The 13,126-nt window shown below is 37.3% G+C and overlaps 1 protein-coding gene across 2 annotated transcripts; it reads right to left on the bottom strand.

Moving 5' to 3' along the window:
- Positions 1 to 7,487: 7,487 nt before the first annotated feature.
- On the bottom strand, positions 7,488 to 11,968 carry LOC147172099 (macrophage mannose receptor 1-like). Of its 2 annotated transcripts, none has more exons than XM_086078740.1 (6): positions 11,861 to 11,968; positions 11,379 to 11,738; positions 10,949 to 11,290; positions 9,316 to 9,456; positions 9,073 to 9,168; positions 7,488 to 8,353 (listed from the first exon to the last, which is right to left on the bottom strand). In XM_086078740.1, exons 1-6 carry the CDS (start codon positions 11,898 to 11,900, stop codon positions 7,989 to 7,991), a joined length of 1,344 nt encoding a protein of 447 aa, XP_085934866.1. In that variant the 5' UTR covers positions 11,901 to 11,968; the 3' UTR covers positions 7,488 to 7,988. The 2 variants fall into 2 exon arrangements, with proteins under 2 accessions (XP_085934866.1, XP_085934867.1); XM_086078741.1 differs by having other exon boundaries at positions 11,379 to 11,685.
- Between the last annotated feature and the right edge of the window lie 1,158 nt (positions 11,969 to 13,126).

The raw sequence follows: 13,126 nt of genomic DNA, 5'->3' as shown, positions 1-13,126 counted from the left end.
TAAAACCCTTAACTGTCAACTGGAATGACCCATATATAAAACTAACAGGAAAACTAGACACTCTGACATGTCATTCAGTAACTCCAGTTAGGACCATGCTCAATTCCATAATGACAGAATAAAGGCCTATATGACAAAACTAGAGTGACAACATCAAGGACACAAGCCTCTTCACAACAAAAAAAGTGAATGAAATAAAATAGTACTCATATTATGTTGCATACTTGCCCTTGCTTTCCAATTAGTAAAATACTAAAACAGGTTTGAAAAAAATATACGATAAGACTAAACAAACAAACAAAATCATATAGACAGCAGTGTCTATCTATCTGTCTGTCCGTCCAGCCATCCATACTGAAACACATTTGTCATACAGTAAATGCCCAATAAATGTCATCAGTATCTCCACCTCATGCTCACATCTCACAAGTGCAAATTGCACCACTCCACTCCTCATTGCCCACCCCCGCTGCACCCCCGTCTCGCTGCTGACCCTGCCCTGGCCCGACCTTAATCAACGATACTCCACACCTGACAAAATACAAACAGCTCTGAGAAAACATGTCGCACCGGCTTCTTAACCGTATTTAATGTGTCATGTACTAGCTCAATAGTGTTATTGACACTAAAGCACTTGTGGCGAACCAACAACCAGGCAGAATATATAAATTTAAGTATGGAGTCCACACTTTAAACATTTGTTGAGAGCGGTAGATGTTTTATGTTATTTAAATATACTTATCTAGTGGGTCTGAAGTGGATTAAATACATGTTATTTTATTTGTGTTACCAATGTCCATGAATTCTTGCTTAATGAAACTCATCATTTCGTTTTGGTGTTGCAATACCATTTTTCAAATTTACAGAAAGAGATTCCTCCAAGGGTTTTGCAGGTGACTAATGTTTCAGCTTTGGCGAGTACTTCTGGCATATATCCTCCCCAGATTCAAACGTAATGAAATGTCTAATGGTCGGAGGCTGGGACAGAGCAGCCATTGATGGGTCCGCATTGAAGTGATGCTCAAGTCCTCCCATGTTGCTTACATTGGACTCGGCCTCTGAGATTAGAATAATATCAACGCATAAGCCCTCGCTTGTTCCTCGCTTCTACGTCGCTCTTTCTGTCTGTTGCTTTCTCTGGTTAACTTTAATGCCCTCAACATATTAATCATAGTGTGTCTTTGAAAGGCGGAGAAGACATTTTGGAACATAACATGTTAAAGAAAGCATATTTTTGCCCCAAATCTGTCCTCTGTCCAGCAGATGTTAGGAGGACGACTGTGTGGAGCACAGAGACCCCTCTCAGCTTCTTTACGGCAAGGCCAGTGAAAGAATGAGGGGGGGAAAAAACTCTAAAATAAATATATTCAGCTGGAAAGCTAAATCAAAGCAGCTCACCAAACTCAGTCACCCTATTTGGAGGGACATGACAGCATTAACAGCGTTTGATTTGATAGATTAGAGGTTTGTTAGACAACTCTTTGCTATAACTTTACTTTAAACACAGATTTTTATTAAATGTTTAGAAGGAATACGTTTAAAAAAAAAATTGACAATAAAAATGGGAATAGCATAATTTTGGAAATGACTGGAAATGACACATTTTACAAAATATAACTAAACATTATTTTGCTCTTCTGTAGCAAATAATAATAATCTCTTCCAAATAATCCATATTTGTACTCCACCGGTTGTCCTTCAAAAAAGATCACAAATGTTGTAGAATCTGTGGGGAGGAAGTGATAGTTATGTTGTTATAATGCAAAATTCCAATCCAGTTACATAGTTAAGCTTTAAATTCAGGTGATGAAAAAGAACAAGCTATTTAGGTTCTACTTGCACTGTATGTTTGAATCACAACAACAACTCAGTACCTACAACATTCCTACTCACTATGGGCATGAAATGACGGATTTGAATATTTCTTTAAAGTGATAATTCAAGTACATTTGGCCAAATCCATCTGATTTCGGTATCCCATTGCTACGTGGTACTCACTCCAACTCCAAAGTCTCCTTGCATTGTTTACATTGCAGATGAATGGGGCTTTTACTTATGCCACTTGAAGCGGCTCCCCCTACTTGAGAGTGGAGAGCTCCTCGGGTCCTCAATTTCAGCCACAAACTCAGTGAGGATTGTGCTGTCAGAAACGGCCATTGCTGTCAGACTCTTGGATACACATAAGAACAACACTTTTGCCACATTTTAATGATTAGTTGTTTTTTTTTTAATCTAAGGATATTATCGAGGTAACTGGACATCCAACATTTGACTTTCCCCTCCACACTCAGACTGACTAATAAGTGCTCCTAGTCAAGGGTTCCAGCAGGTGGAAACCTTTTACAGTGTACCACAATTCAGAGCCCAACAGGTCTTAGCAAAAAGATTTGGGCAACCATTAGATGTGTTAGATGTGTGTCTCTTTATTAGAAAAAAAAATAGTCACATTACACTTGCTCTTTTACAGACAGTGGAACTCATAAGATTGAACGTATTCTTACTTTAAGATGCAGAATAAGTACAAATCTTCAAAACAGCGCTACTCAGTGGTTATGGCTTGTATGTACAGGTTAAGAATGTCATTACAGTAGGCACCAGCTCCTCCAGCTAATTATTCTTTCTGGTTTATCTGCCAGTTCAAAACAACACATGTATATATCTAATTTTTAAAGACCTTAAAATATTCTACATTATACTGACATTTACTTTGAAAGTGTTACAAATTATACCATTCCCTGTGCTAAGCAGTGATGATTTTGCTGCTCTTGGAAGAAAAAATGCAAAAGCATCAGAGATGAGGAGTTTTCTACAGTTAATTAGCCAAGCAACTACAAGTGGTTGGACACCATTGATTTATTTTTTCCTTCTTTTTCATGCAGCTTTCATAGGGTAGCTGTGGGCAACAAGCTTACCGCCACATTTATTGGGTATCCAGGAGGGAAATATGAGCGAGTTTGAAAAGATCTATGCGTATAGAGTTTATAGTAGGCTACTGCATATTTGTGCAAGACGACAAAAATGGAAATTTTTGTCTCCTTACTTCACCACCTGAACATTCCCAATAGTTGCAAAAAAAATGTTTTTCAAAATCTATCAATTTGTCTTTGGTTTTACAACCTGCAGAAAATATAAGACCAAATTTGACTTTATTGGATGGTTGCTAAAATAATAATAATTATTATTAATATTAATATTAATGTTAACATTAATATTAACATTAACATTAACAATAATAATAATAATAAGTATTATTATTATTATTATTATTATTATTATTATTCAATCAACACAAATATGCTTGATAATAATAAACAAAATGTAATTTACTTTGTGTGTTGGTGACAATAGTTGTGTTTTTTTCAATTCCCTTCCTTTTTTCTTTTTCTTTTTTTTTCTGTAAGTGTAAATTTTAACTTCACAATATCTATTTATACTGGCCACTGCAGTGATCCAAAGTAGATTTCCCTTAAAATCTACTAAAAGTGCAGTCTCACTTCTGGGTTATTTAAGCCAATCTCGGGCTACATTGTAGAGCTAGCCTGTTCTTACAATGACATCTTGCAGATTGATTTACAAGCTGTTTTTCCCTTGACTGCTTGATAAAAGTAATGCTTTCATTTGGATGTGTCTCACGATAGCTTGATACACTGTAACCCTTTTATGTTAAGAAGTATGTTTTTGTTTTTTGTTTTTTTTGTTTTTTTTAATACAAGCATATTGATTCACTCATCCCCCTCCATTACCTTAACTGTTACAGATCTCTTAACGATGCTACATTTGTTGATAATACATTGCGGCTAAACAGTTTTGTACTGTTAAGTCTAGATGCATTTGGGCAGTGACAAAGTTGTTATACCTTTACCTTTACGCACCAACGCAGTGGATTTGAAATGCAACAATCAACATGTAATTGAAGTGTAAAGTTTCATCTGGAACTTAAGAAGTTTGATTTAAAAAAATATATATATATATGTATATATATATATATATATATATATATATATATTTTGCATTTACCATGTAGGAATTATAGCCATTTCCATTTTCTATATTTGGTGCACCTAAATTCTCATGAGCCCGATATTATTTGGACACTTGTTGCTTGTATGTTTCTCGTGCCCTCATGCTGCTCTCTTCCTTCACTTTTGTCTTCTCAAACAATAACAATGACAAAAAACATAAAGTCATCATCATGACCTGATTTGATAAAAGTCAAAACCCAATCAAACATTGAATTGCTTAAACACCTAAATGAGTTGTATTAAAAACAATAGGGGAAAAAAGACACACAGAAGAGTCAAATCTTAGGTTTTATTATAAGTCATGGAAAAACCTCTTTATATGTTATCACATAGAATATACAAATATTAAAATTGTCAGTAAAATGTGAAGTTTAGGTGTATATAAATAGTCCATTTTCTCAGAATAATCCAAATTGATATACTTTTTTTTGGGGTGGGACAGTAAATTCATTTAATTTTAAAGGGGGGGGGGGGACATTTTAAGGTGTACCTAATGTTGTAACTAATGTGCCGTCATGCATTTTGGAGTGACACCTGTTGGAAGTCTATAAGCATATAATTCATTTCTTACAATTTCCCATTATAGGACAAGCACAGTCCACGTCAAAATTCTATTCACCCTCATTCAATCAACATAAGACAAATGACATAGTACATAAAACATAAAATGTGTCAGCTTCATGAGTCAACTCGTCTTTGAGCCTAACCTGGATAGGAAGTCAAATAAACATTTGTTAGAAATTATAATCATTATGAAGTATAGTTCCTCCTGGGAAGTCAATCACTGCGGAAACAAAGTGTATTAGTGAGAGTCAGGGGCCTGATGTCCATCCACAACTCCTGGATGTGAAGCACAAGAATTGCGTTTGGACAATCAGCTCCAGACTCCCGGTCACTGCGAAACCATCCTTTTGTCCTCTCAGTGCACACTGTAGTGGCTTGAAAGGAAATAATACAAGGCGAATTTAAAAGCCAAATATCATAAATTGTGCACAATGTTTTAGGATTTTGTGCTCCAAATTAAAAGCAGTTTAAAATCAAAGTTTGTTTTAAACCAAAGTCTCAGCTTCATTCAACAAATGAACTTCAAAAAACATGTACCTTCAGTCATGCATTTTCATGATAGTCCCGGGTTATTACTAATACTTCCATTAATACATAAACTCTAATAGGTTCTATGTACCTTCTGGTAAGTCCAAACTCCTGTGCATCCGACCCCAAGCGCTGCCTGTTCCGTTTGCTCTTCATGTGCCCCTCGCTGCCGCTTCCCATCTATCCATCTCATTTCATGCAGGAGCGGGGTTACCTAAGCGACTGGGCCTCAAAGGAGAAAATCTCCTTTTCTACAATTAGCTGTGAAAGTGACAGAAGGAAAAGAAGGGAGGGGTCCGTGCCGATGGGGGCTCCAAGCCGGAGAAGAAAAGAATGACAGCAGTGCGCATGACAGGTACCAAGATGTAAAGTTAAAAAGTGCTAATCTCGAGTGTTTCCGATTTTGACGTTTTAGAGAAAAAAAAGAATAATATCAGGATGGCTAAAATCAACACATTCAGTTATCTTTATTTTTGCAGATCCTGTTTTAGCTACATAAAAAGCCTAACATATAACACAATGCAGTTCTGCAACCAAACAACAAACATTCAACCTCTAGCTTTCTTGACTAATGATATCTTTCTCGGTAGAATGTTTCTGAAAAGGATTTCATTTTACGGTGTACCTAATGATGTGGCCGGTAAGTGCGATTAGGCCGCATTACACTATTGCGAGCTAAAGTGAAAGTTGCCCTAGTCATAGTCGTCATCTCTAAAGATGCAGAGGGAGTGCCCACTGAGTTACCATGGGGAGCAGTACACAAAAGGGTGTGGCGTGGGAATGTTCCCCAGAGGTCAGGAGTGAGGGTCAAGAGGTCAGAGGTCAGAGCCAGCTGGACAGCACACAAGAGGAGAGGAGGGTGAGAAAAGATGGTGAGGGGGCTCCGGGGTGGAGATAGTCCACAAACGGACGGAGTGGACCCAATGGGACATTAACATTGAACTAATGCGAGGCTGAGTGGCCAGCGCACAAACTAAGCTATGACACACTCATGCGTAATGGGCCTTGGTAATTGACAAATGACAAGAGGCTTATTGGGGATGCAAAAAAAAAAAAAAACAGTTCCAAATGCAATATATACGATTACAAGGTTATTGAGATTAGCTGAAATTATACTTGAATCTCATTTCCTGTGATTTGGAATAGAAATGTAAAATTCACAAATGTTTATTACGAAAGTCTTTCATTCACAAAATGCACTATTATAATGTGAAAATCCTTTTCTATTCTGCTATTTAGTCTGCATCTTCAAACTTTGATGGATTGCTATCCTAAGTCTAAAGTGCTCATTAATGTGATATTCTAACACATTTGTAGGCAAAGTGTAGGTTAGCTAACATTGTATTTTCATACAAGTAGTGAAGGCAAATTAATATTGTATTCATGTTGAAGATATTTATTTTACTGTAGTGTACACTATAGAGTACTCTTTTTTTTTTTAAAGACTTTAAATAGCTAGCTAGGTATCTTAGCTATTTTAGCTTAGCTAGCTTAGATAGATAGATAGATAGATAGATCGCATTGGGGAAATTCAATTGAAGATAGAAGAAACGTATTGTAATGCATTATAAGGCCTTTTCCTTCTTGTGTATCTTTTACAATCATATTTGGAAAAATTAAATTCAACTTTCTTTCCATATTTGTATTTTTAACTTCTTTAAAAAAAAAACACATACATTGTAGCTATTGATATAAAAGAAGTCTGATACGACTTATATAGTATATTCTATGTTGTCATAAATACTTTTCTTTGGTCTTGGTTGTTGTTTTACTTCCTTATTGACAATTCCGAGCTTACACAAGTCAAAATGGCAGTCTTACTCCTCTTGTCCATTGAAAAGCATTGGACTTGGGATCATTGTATGTATTATTTTGATTATAAAATGTGATGAAATGTTGTTTTACTACTATAACAATCAACCTGGTTTGTATGTTAGTCACAGGCAAAGGAATACGCTGTTTGTTTTCACCTTGTAAAGGAAGCGTTTGCATTGCATTGCATTACATTGCGGAAATATAAGAAATGCCCGCATGTTCGGAATTATCAATAGAGAAGCACGTCATGTCAGTAAAGCCAGTAACAGTTAAGTCAGAAGTCAAATATGTCTCTTCTTGAAAAAGAACAAAGTGCCAGAGGGGCATGATACTTTAGTATATATGACATCCTCAATAAATACATACAAATCATATCACAGAAACATTATGTAATGCCTTCAAGACTTGCCACTTTTTCTTACCTGTTAAAGAAGATGAGCGTGAAAACTATTGTAGCCCAGTTTGATTAATCTTACAATAATTACGTAATCAGAATGTATAGAATGGCCATCATCGTCATAATCTAAGCAAAATGAAGAAACTGTTCAGCTGTGGATATGAAGCCACAAGTTATTGTTTATTAGTTGTATTAAATTTTTTTAAAGATTAATTTTCATTTTCCACAGTTTTATGCTCAAGAACGCAGTTCAGAATATTGTGAACTATTCCCACGGTTGCAGTTGATCGCCGTAGACCTCAGCACTGTGGACAAGGTCAGCGGGGGCAGCCGGCCGTCTGCATTGGGTCCATGGTGGTCCTAAAAAGAGCATCTTGAGCTCAAGCAGTCGGGGTCAACATGCAAATATTAACCCCTGAGTGAAAGCAGCGGATCAATGTTCTCATGTCACTCATGAATGTGTTGGCCGGCACACCACAATGTTTTCATATTTAATGACATTCACACTAAACAATGGAGGAGGCAGCCCTCGAGTATCCTCTCAGTCTCATTACAAGTGCACTGGGAATGACAGAGAGATTAAACCTGTGACTGTGAGTATAACACTACAAAACTAGTAGAACCAGCTCATGTTTGCATCCAGGCAAACTCAAAAATCGTCTTTATCCGGCACAGTCCTGGCAGATAAAGTTGAGTTGCTGTGTCTCAGACAAGCCCACCCATTGCTGCCCCCCTGTGGTCACCATGGCACCAGTTACTCCACATTCATATACATGCTCTGGTGGTCCTTGTCCAGGTGCCCAGTTCTGGTAACAGTCAGCGGATGAACCGCTCCAAAACCAAAGGTCAAAGGTGCAAGTGTAGCGCAGACCAAGCCAAATATGGGATGATGTGGCATTCTGTGCCATCTGCGCCACTTCATCCTGAGTGCTTTGCCCAGTGATGAAGACGAGGTCCAAGTAGTGCTCTCTGCAGTAACTCAAGGCTTCCATCCAAGTCATGTTTTCACGTATTAATATCAGGTTTCCTGTTTGAGGAGAGGAGAAAGGGCAAAAGGTCAGTAAGGAAATCAACTCACATTTTTTTCACATTATTTGTTCATTTGTATGGAAATCATAATTTTTAATTTCAGTTTTTTCAAATTATTTTGTTTTGTGGATTTCTCCCTCTGTTTTTCTAATTAATTTACCTCCTGTTTTTTTTTATCCCCCCCCTTTTTTTTTTTTACTATTTTGTTTCTGTAATATTTTTTTAATGACAGAAAAAAATTATTAGTCGAAAACAGAAAAAATCCTGAAAAACAGAAGAAAAAATTATCCATAAAACACACAAAAATATATACCAAAAAAAGAAATACAAATTAGTCAGAAAATCAGGTTAATGCAAGTGAATCCATAGATTTCTGTGCCACCATTTGTATCCTTTTTCTCCCAATAGTTTACAGAGCTGCAATACTTCCTCTGTCCACTAGAAAGCAGCATAACTCATAACACGATTATCTTTCTTTCTTTCTTTCTTTCTTTCTTTCTTTCTTTCTTTCTTTCTTTCTTTCTTTCTTTCTTTCTTCATAAAGTCTCTGTTTATATATATATTTTTTTAAATGAACGGATAATTACTTGTAATAAAATATGTTGGAAAAACTTCTAATTCTTCTATAGATTAGTGTTTAAAAAATAATGTCCCTGGGAAATGTGTTTGAATATTGACCATATGTATTTTTTTATTTTATTTTTACACTAAGTGTACCTGAAGTCAAAGGAGGACTACTTCCAGCGGGTGTTACAGTGGATGACTGTGTTGTGTTCCGTGTCCCCGCCTGCGTCGTAGCAGCAGAGACACCACCTGTAGGCGTGGGTTGAGTAGTTGCAGAGAAATGTGACCTTTTTACGATGTTTTCATTGCATTGCAGTTGCACTGCATATAGTTCTCATTTCACACATGACACCTGGTATTTTTTGTTTTGTGGCTTGCCGGTGACGCATACTGTACCTGTATTTGATTGTTGGGTAGAAGTAGCTGCTGTGGAATTAAATGTAACCACTCCTGAAGTTGAGTTGTTTGGAGGTGTTGTGACAGTCGTTGGCAGCGTCTCATTTGTGCTTGTCTGAGTGGTTGCTGGAACTTTGCTGGCTGTTCCAAAAGATAACACAATAGCAATGAGAGATGCCACTCTAATTTGCATATACATAATATGTGTTTTTATAGATTAAATGAATATCTACGTCTTTATTTATTTTACTTTTAATGGCTGCTATCAAATCAAGCTTGGCCTCCAGAACACCTCAACAGGGTCGGCCGTCTGCATGTACCAACATACTGATGCTTCAATTCTATTGACTGTGTATGAATGAAGATATTTTTCAGAAGGCCAACATTTCTATTTTAAAAATATGAAATGTGTATGAATACTTGGGTAAATAGAATGACTCCACTGGATGTAGGAGATGTGTAGTGAATGTACACAAGTACAAACAAAGGTGCTGTGTGTTAGCATAAATATTTTGACTGATGAAACATTTAACCCCAGCGCGCATGGCTGCCATTTTCAAGAGTTTAGATTTGTTTTTGCCAACCTACAGTGGGCCAAGGCACATATTGACATTATTAGAAACATCTCACAGCACACAACCAAACAAAAAGTATACGGTGCAGTCTTGCGTCCTAACTGCATGATTTGACATATAGCAATTAGCACAACTAGTTACCGAAACTGATGGGATTCAGTATCTCCAACAAGGCACGGATTTTCATTATTTGTTGCCAGGCTTGGTCCCGATCCTCCACAAATAGTAGGAGGTTCGCTGTACACCGCAAAATCACCAGTGTTAGATTAAAATCTAACACTAGAAAAGTGTTTATGTGTCCACACTAATGAGTGTAAATCTGACGCTTTTCAAAGTGTTACTTTTTTCAACCTTAACCAGTGTTACTCCAACACTGTATTGTGTTCAAATTAAAATGTCAGCCAGAAATTTGGAATGCATTTGGAAAGGAAATGTACTCTGACAGTGTAACTTTTTACCTAACGGTGTTAAAATTGCACTGCTTAATGCATATTAGGCCGAATACTGGAAATGTAACACTGACCGATTTGCTGCTCAATTTACTCACACATTTACTTACTCAATGTGAAATTCTAGCCACTGGAGACATTACAGTGGTTGCTAATCATTAGTTTAGACAATAATGTTGTCATTTTCAATTTCATTCAGGCTCCAAAAAGAGTGTTGTTATGTAAACCACCAGCCCGTATGACATAATTGTTTTCAGTTGCAACAGTTTCTACTGTTCGGGGACATATTTCAATGGTAGCAAGTTATTAGGCCTACTATAAAATAGCCTATTGTATTTGGATTAGCAAGCGCTTTTATGAGGGATTTTCAATTTGTATTCATTTATACATAATATTATTGGGAGTTGTTTTCTCAAGTGCTGTCTTCTGTATGAATATGCATAAATATGCATCAATCCCTATAGTTTTCAGAAATGGCCACAAAAAGCGACGTTTTCTTCTTTATTGGAAACTTCTTTAGATGTGTAAACTTGTATAACTTAAAATTTGAATACAAGTTACTAAACGTCCCCACAGCTGTAGCTCTTGACGACAAATGAGTGAACTTACGGCCTTGACAGACAAAGGTACGTTGGCTGCTACATTTCAGATTATTCCACTGGCCATCATCTTTGAATATAGCGGCAACACAATCCCGATCTTCGCGATAGTTTGGTTGCTGCGGTTTCCAGTAGCGGAACGATGACTCGCTCCCGTCGGACCACCTCCATGAATCTCGAAAGAGGCCGATCCACACATTTTGAGCTGCGGACACATTCTGGACTTCCTTGTTCTCTGCTGCTGAGCCGACACTGACCAGATCCAAAGATAAATCCCGGCAGTGCTTTTGGGCGTCCCTCCATGATTTAGTGTTGGCAACAAAATTGTAGTCACTTGGAGCATCGCTGTTGCCTGCCAGATTTTTGCAAAGCATGATTTGTGACATTGGTCCAACAATGACTACAATTTTAGGATTATATAGTTCTAAGTTTGTACTTACCATGACAAACAAAGCTCCTTTGGGTTTCACACTCACTTTCAAACCATTCTCCCTGTGGATCCATAGCTGCGCATGAATCCTGACCCAATCCCTGTGGATTTCCTTTCTTCCAGTTCAAGAAATCTACTTTTTGATGAGGCCGGGCCCAATGCCACTGTGATACATTTCCCAGCTCCAGTCCTATCCAAGATCTGACCGTGTTATTTGGAACAGAGGCGATCAGATCCTTCATATCCGTCATGTTGTTGATAGTAGCAAGATCCGTGTGCATCCGTCTGCAGTAGTCCTTCGCGTCTTCGTAGTTCCTCTGGAGCGAGATGTAGTGGACGTTGGAAAACGACAATTTAAAGGAGCAGAATTCTGTGGAATGACAGCTAATTTGTTAGGTTACCGAAAGAAATTCTTGAGTGGTAAATATTATAGTGTATAAATGCCTACACGCACATTATATCAAAATAATATTAAATAAAAAAATTACAAACCTGAAATTAGCAGTAGATAAAGGGTTGTTGTTTTCATCATGATGGATGTGTTTCCAAGAAGAAATACTACAAGTATACGAGGATGAGGCAGCAGCAACGGCGCCACATTTGCAATAAGAATGCCACTTTTCTTGTTGAGAGACTCCTCTTTCGAAACGTCTCTTGCCAAAGCAGTTTTTCTCGTTTATCTTTCTTTGAAACATGGCTCCCGGATTGTTGACGCAATCGGCAGGAATCTGATGACCAATTCATAAAAATGTTCAACATGAGTGAGATTAGATCACATGGTGCCACTGCCGATCGGATGATTGCTCAGGCTTGTATTTGACTTTAAGTGCTGATTGCCATCTGTTTTTGGTTGCTGGTGTGGAAGTGTACTCAAAACTATGACTTCTGTCTCTCAGACATTCAGACATTGTCTAGTTTTTTATCCTCATGCTTGACATTGCCCTGCAGCACTCTTTTCATCAGATGCTGCTGTATGAACAGCTACTTCCACTATTTTATTTCTTTGAATGCCTCTCAATCGGAAGCTCATTATTTTCATTATCACCCCCCCCCCACACACACATTTTCACATGATCCAGTAAATTATAAATCTGTATTCGGATATACAGTACTGTAGTGTAGCCTTTTTTTTTTAAGTTAAGATTTTGCTCACACAATCCATAAACATGGCAAGAGCTAGCTTGTTTTTTCCCTCCCTGTTGCCAAAAAAGACACCTCTCGGTGTACCCTGTAGGTTTAATTTCATTTCATTCATTTATAAAAGGGAAAACCATTTGATATAATTCAAATACTCTCCGCTGTAGACTAAAGTGGAGCAGAAAGAAGTCTTATTTTGAGTTTCTCCCCAGAATTCAATGTAATTTAAAAACAGTGAAATAAACAACACAAAAATAAGAATAACAGCTGGTCACACAGTAGTTCACAGAACGTTGTAGTTCTCAATGTAAGTTCGTCCCTTTGGCCTCCTGGTCCCTTTGCCGCTTCCACTTCAGCCCAAATTGTGTGACCATATTGCAAGATGGACAGATTATAATCATCAATATAAATATTATATTATTTTATGCTATGTTGCATCAAGAAGGGCTTTCAGTGAAAAAACAAAAAACCCAATGGCAAATAAATTATTATGTGAGAGACCCTCTGTGGGGCAAACTCATCCAAACCACAACCAAAAGAGATATTTTGCATATTTACCTCCTCCTATCACTGTGAAAGCTAAAGTCAATAAGTCAGTGACTCAGTAACTGTGGAAGATTC

Source organism: Leptonotus elevatus, chromosome 6, assembly GCF_054856555.1.
Source record: "Leptonotus elevatus isolate MCC_2025b chromosome 6, RoL_Lele_1.0, whole genome shotgun sequence".
NCBI lineage: Eukaryota > Metazoa > Chordata > Actinopteri > Syngnathiformes > Syngnathidae > Leptonotus > Leptonotus elevatus.
The sequence above is the reverse complement of the archived record's forward strand: the minus strand, read 5'-3'. Positions and strand labels throughout refer to the sequence as shown.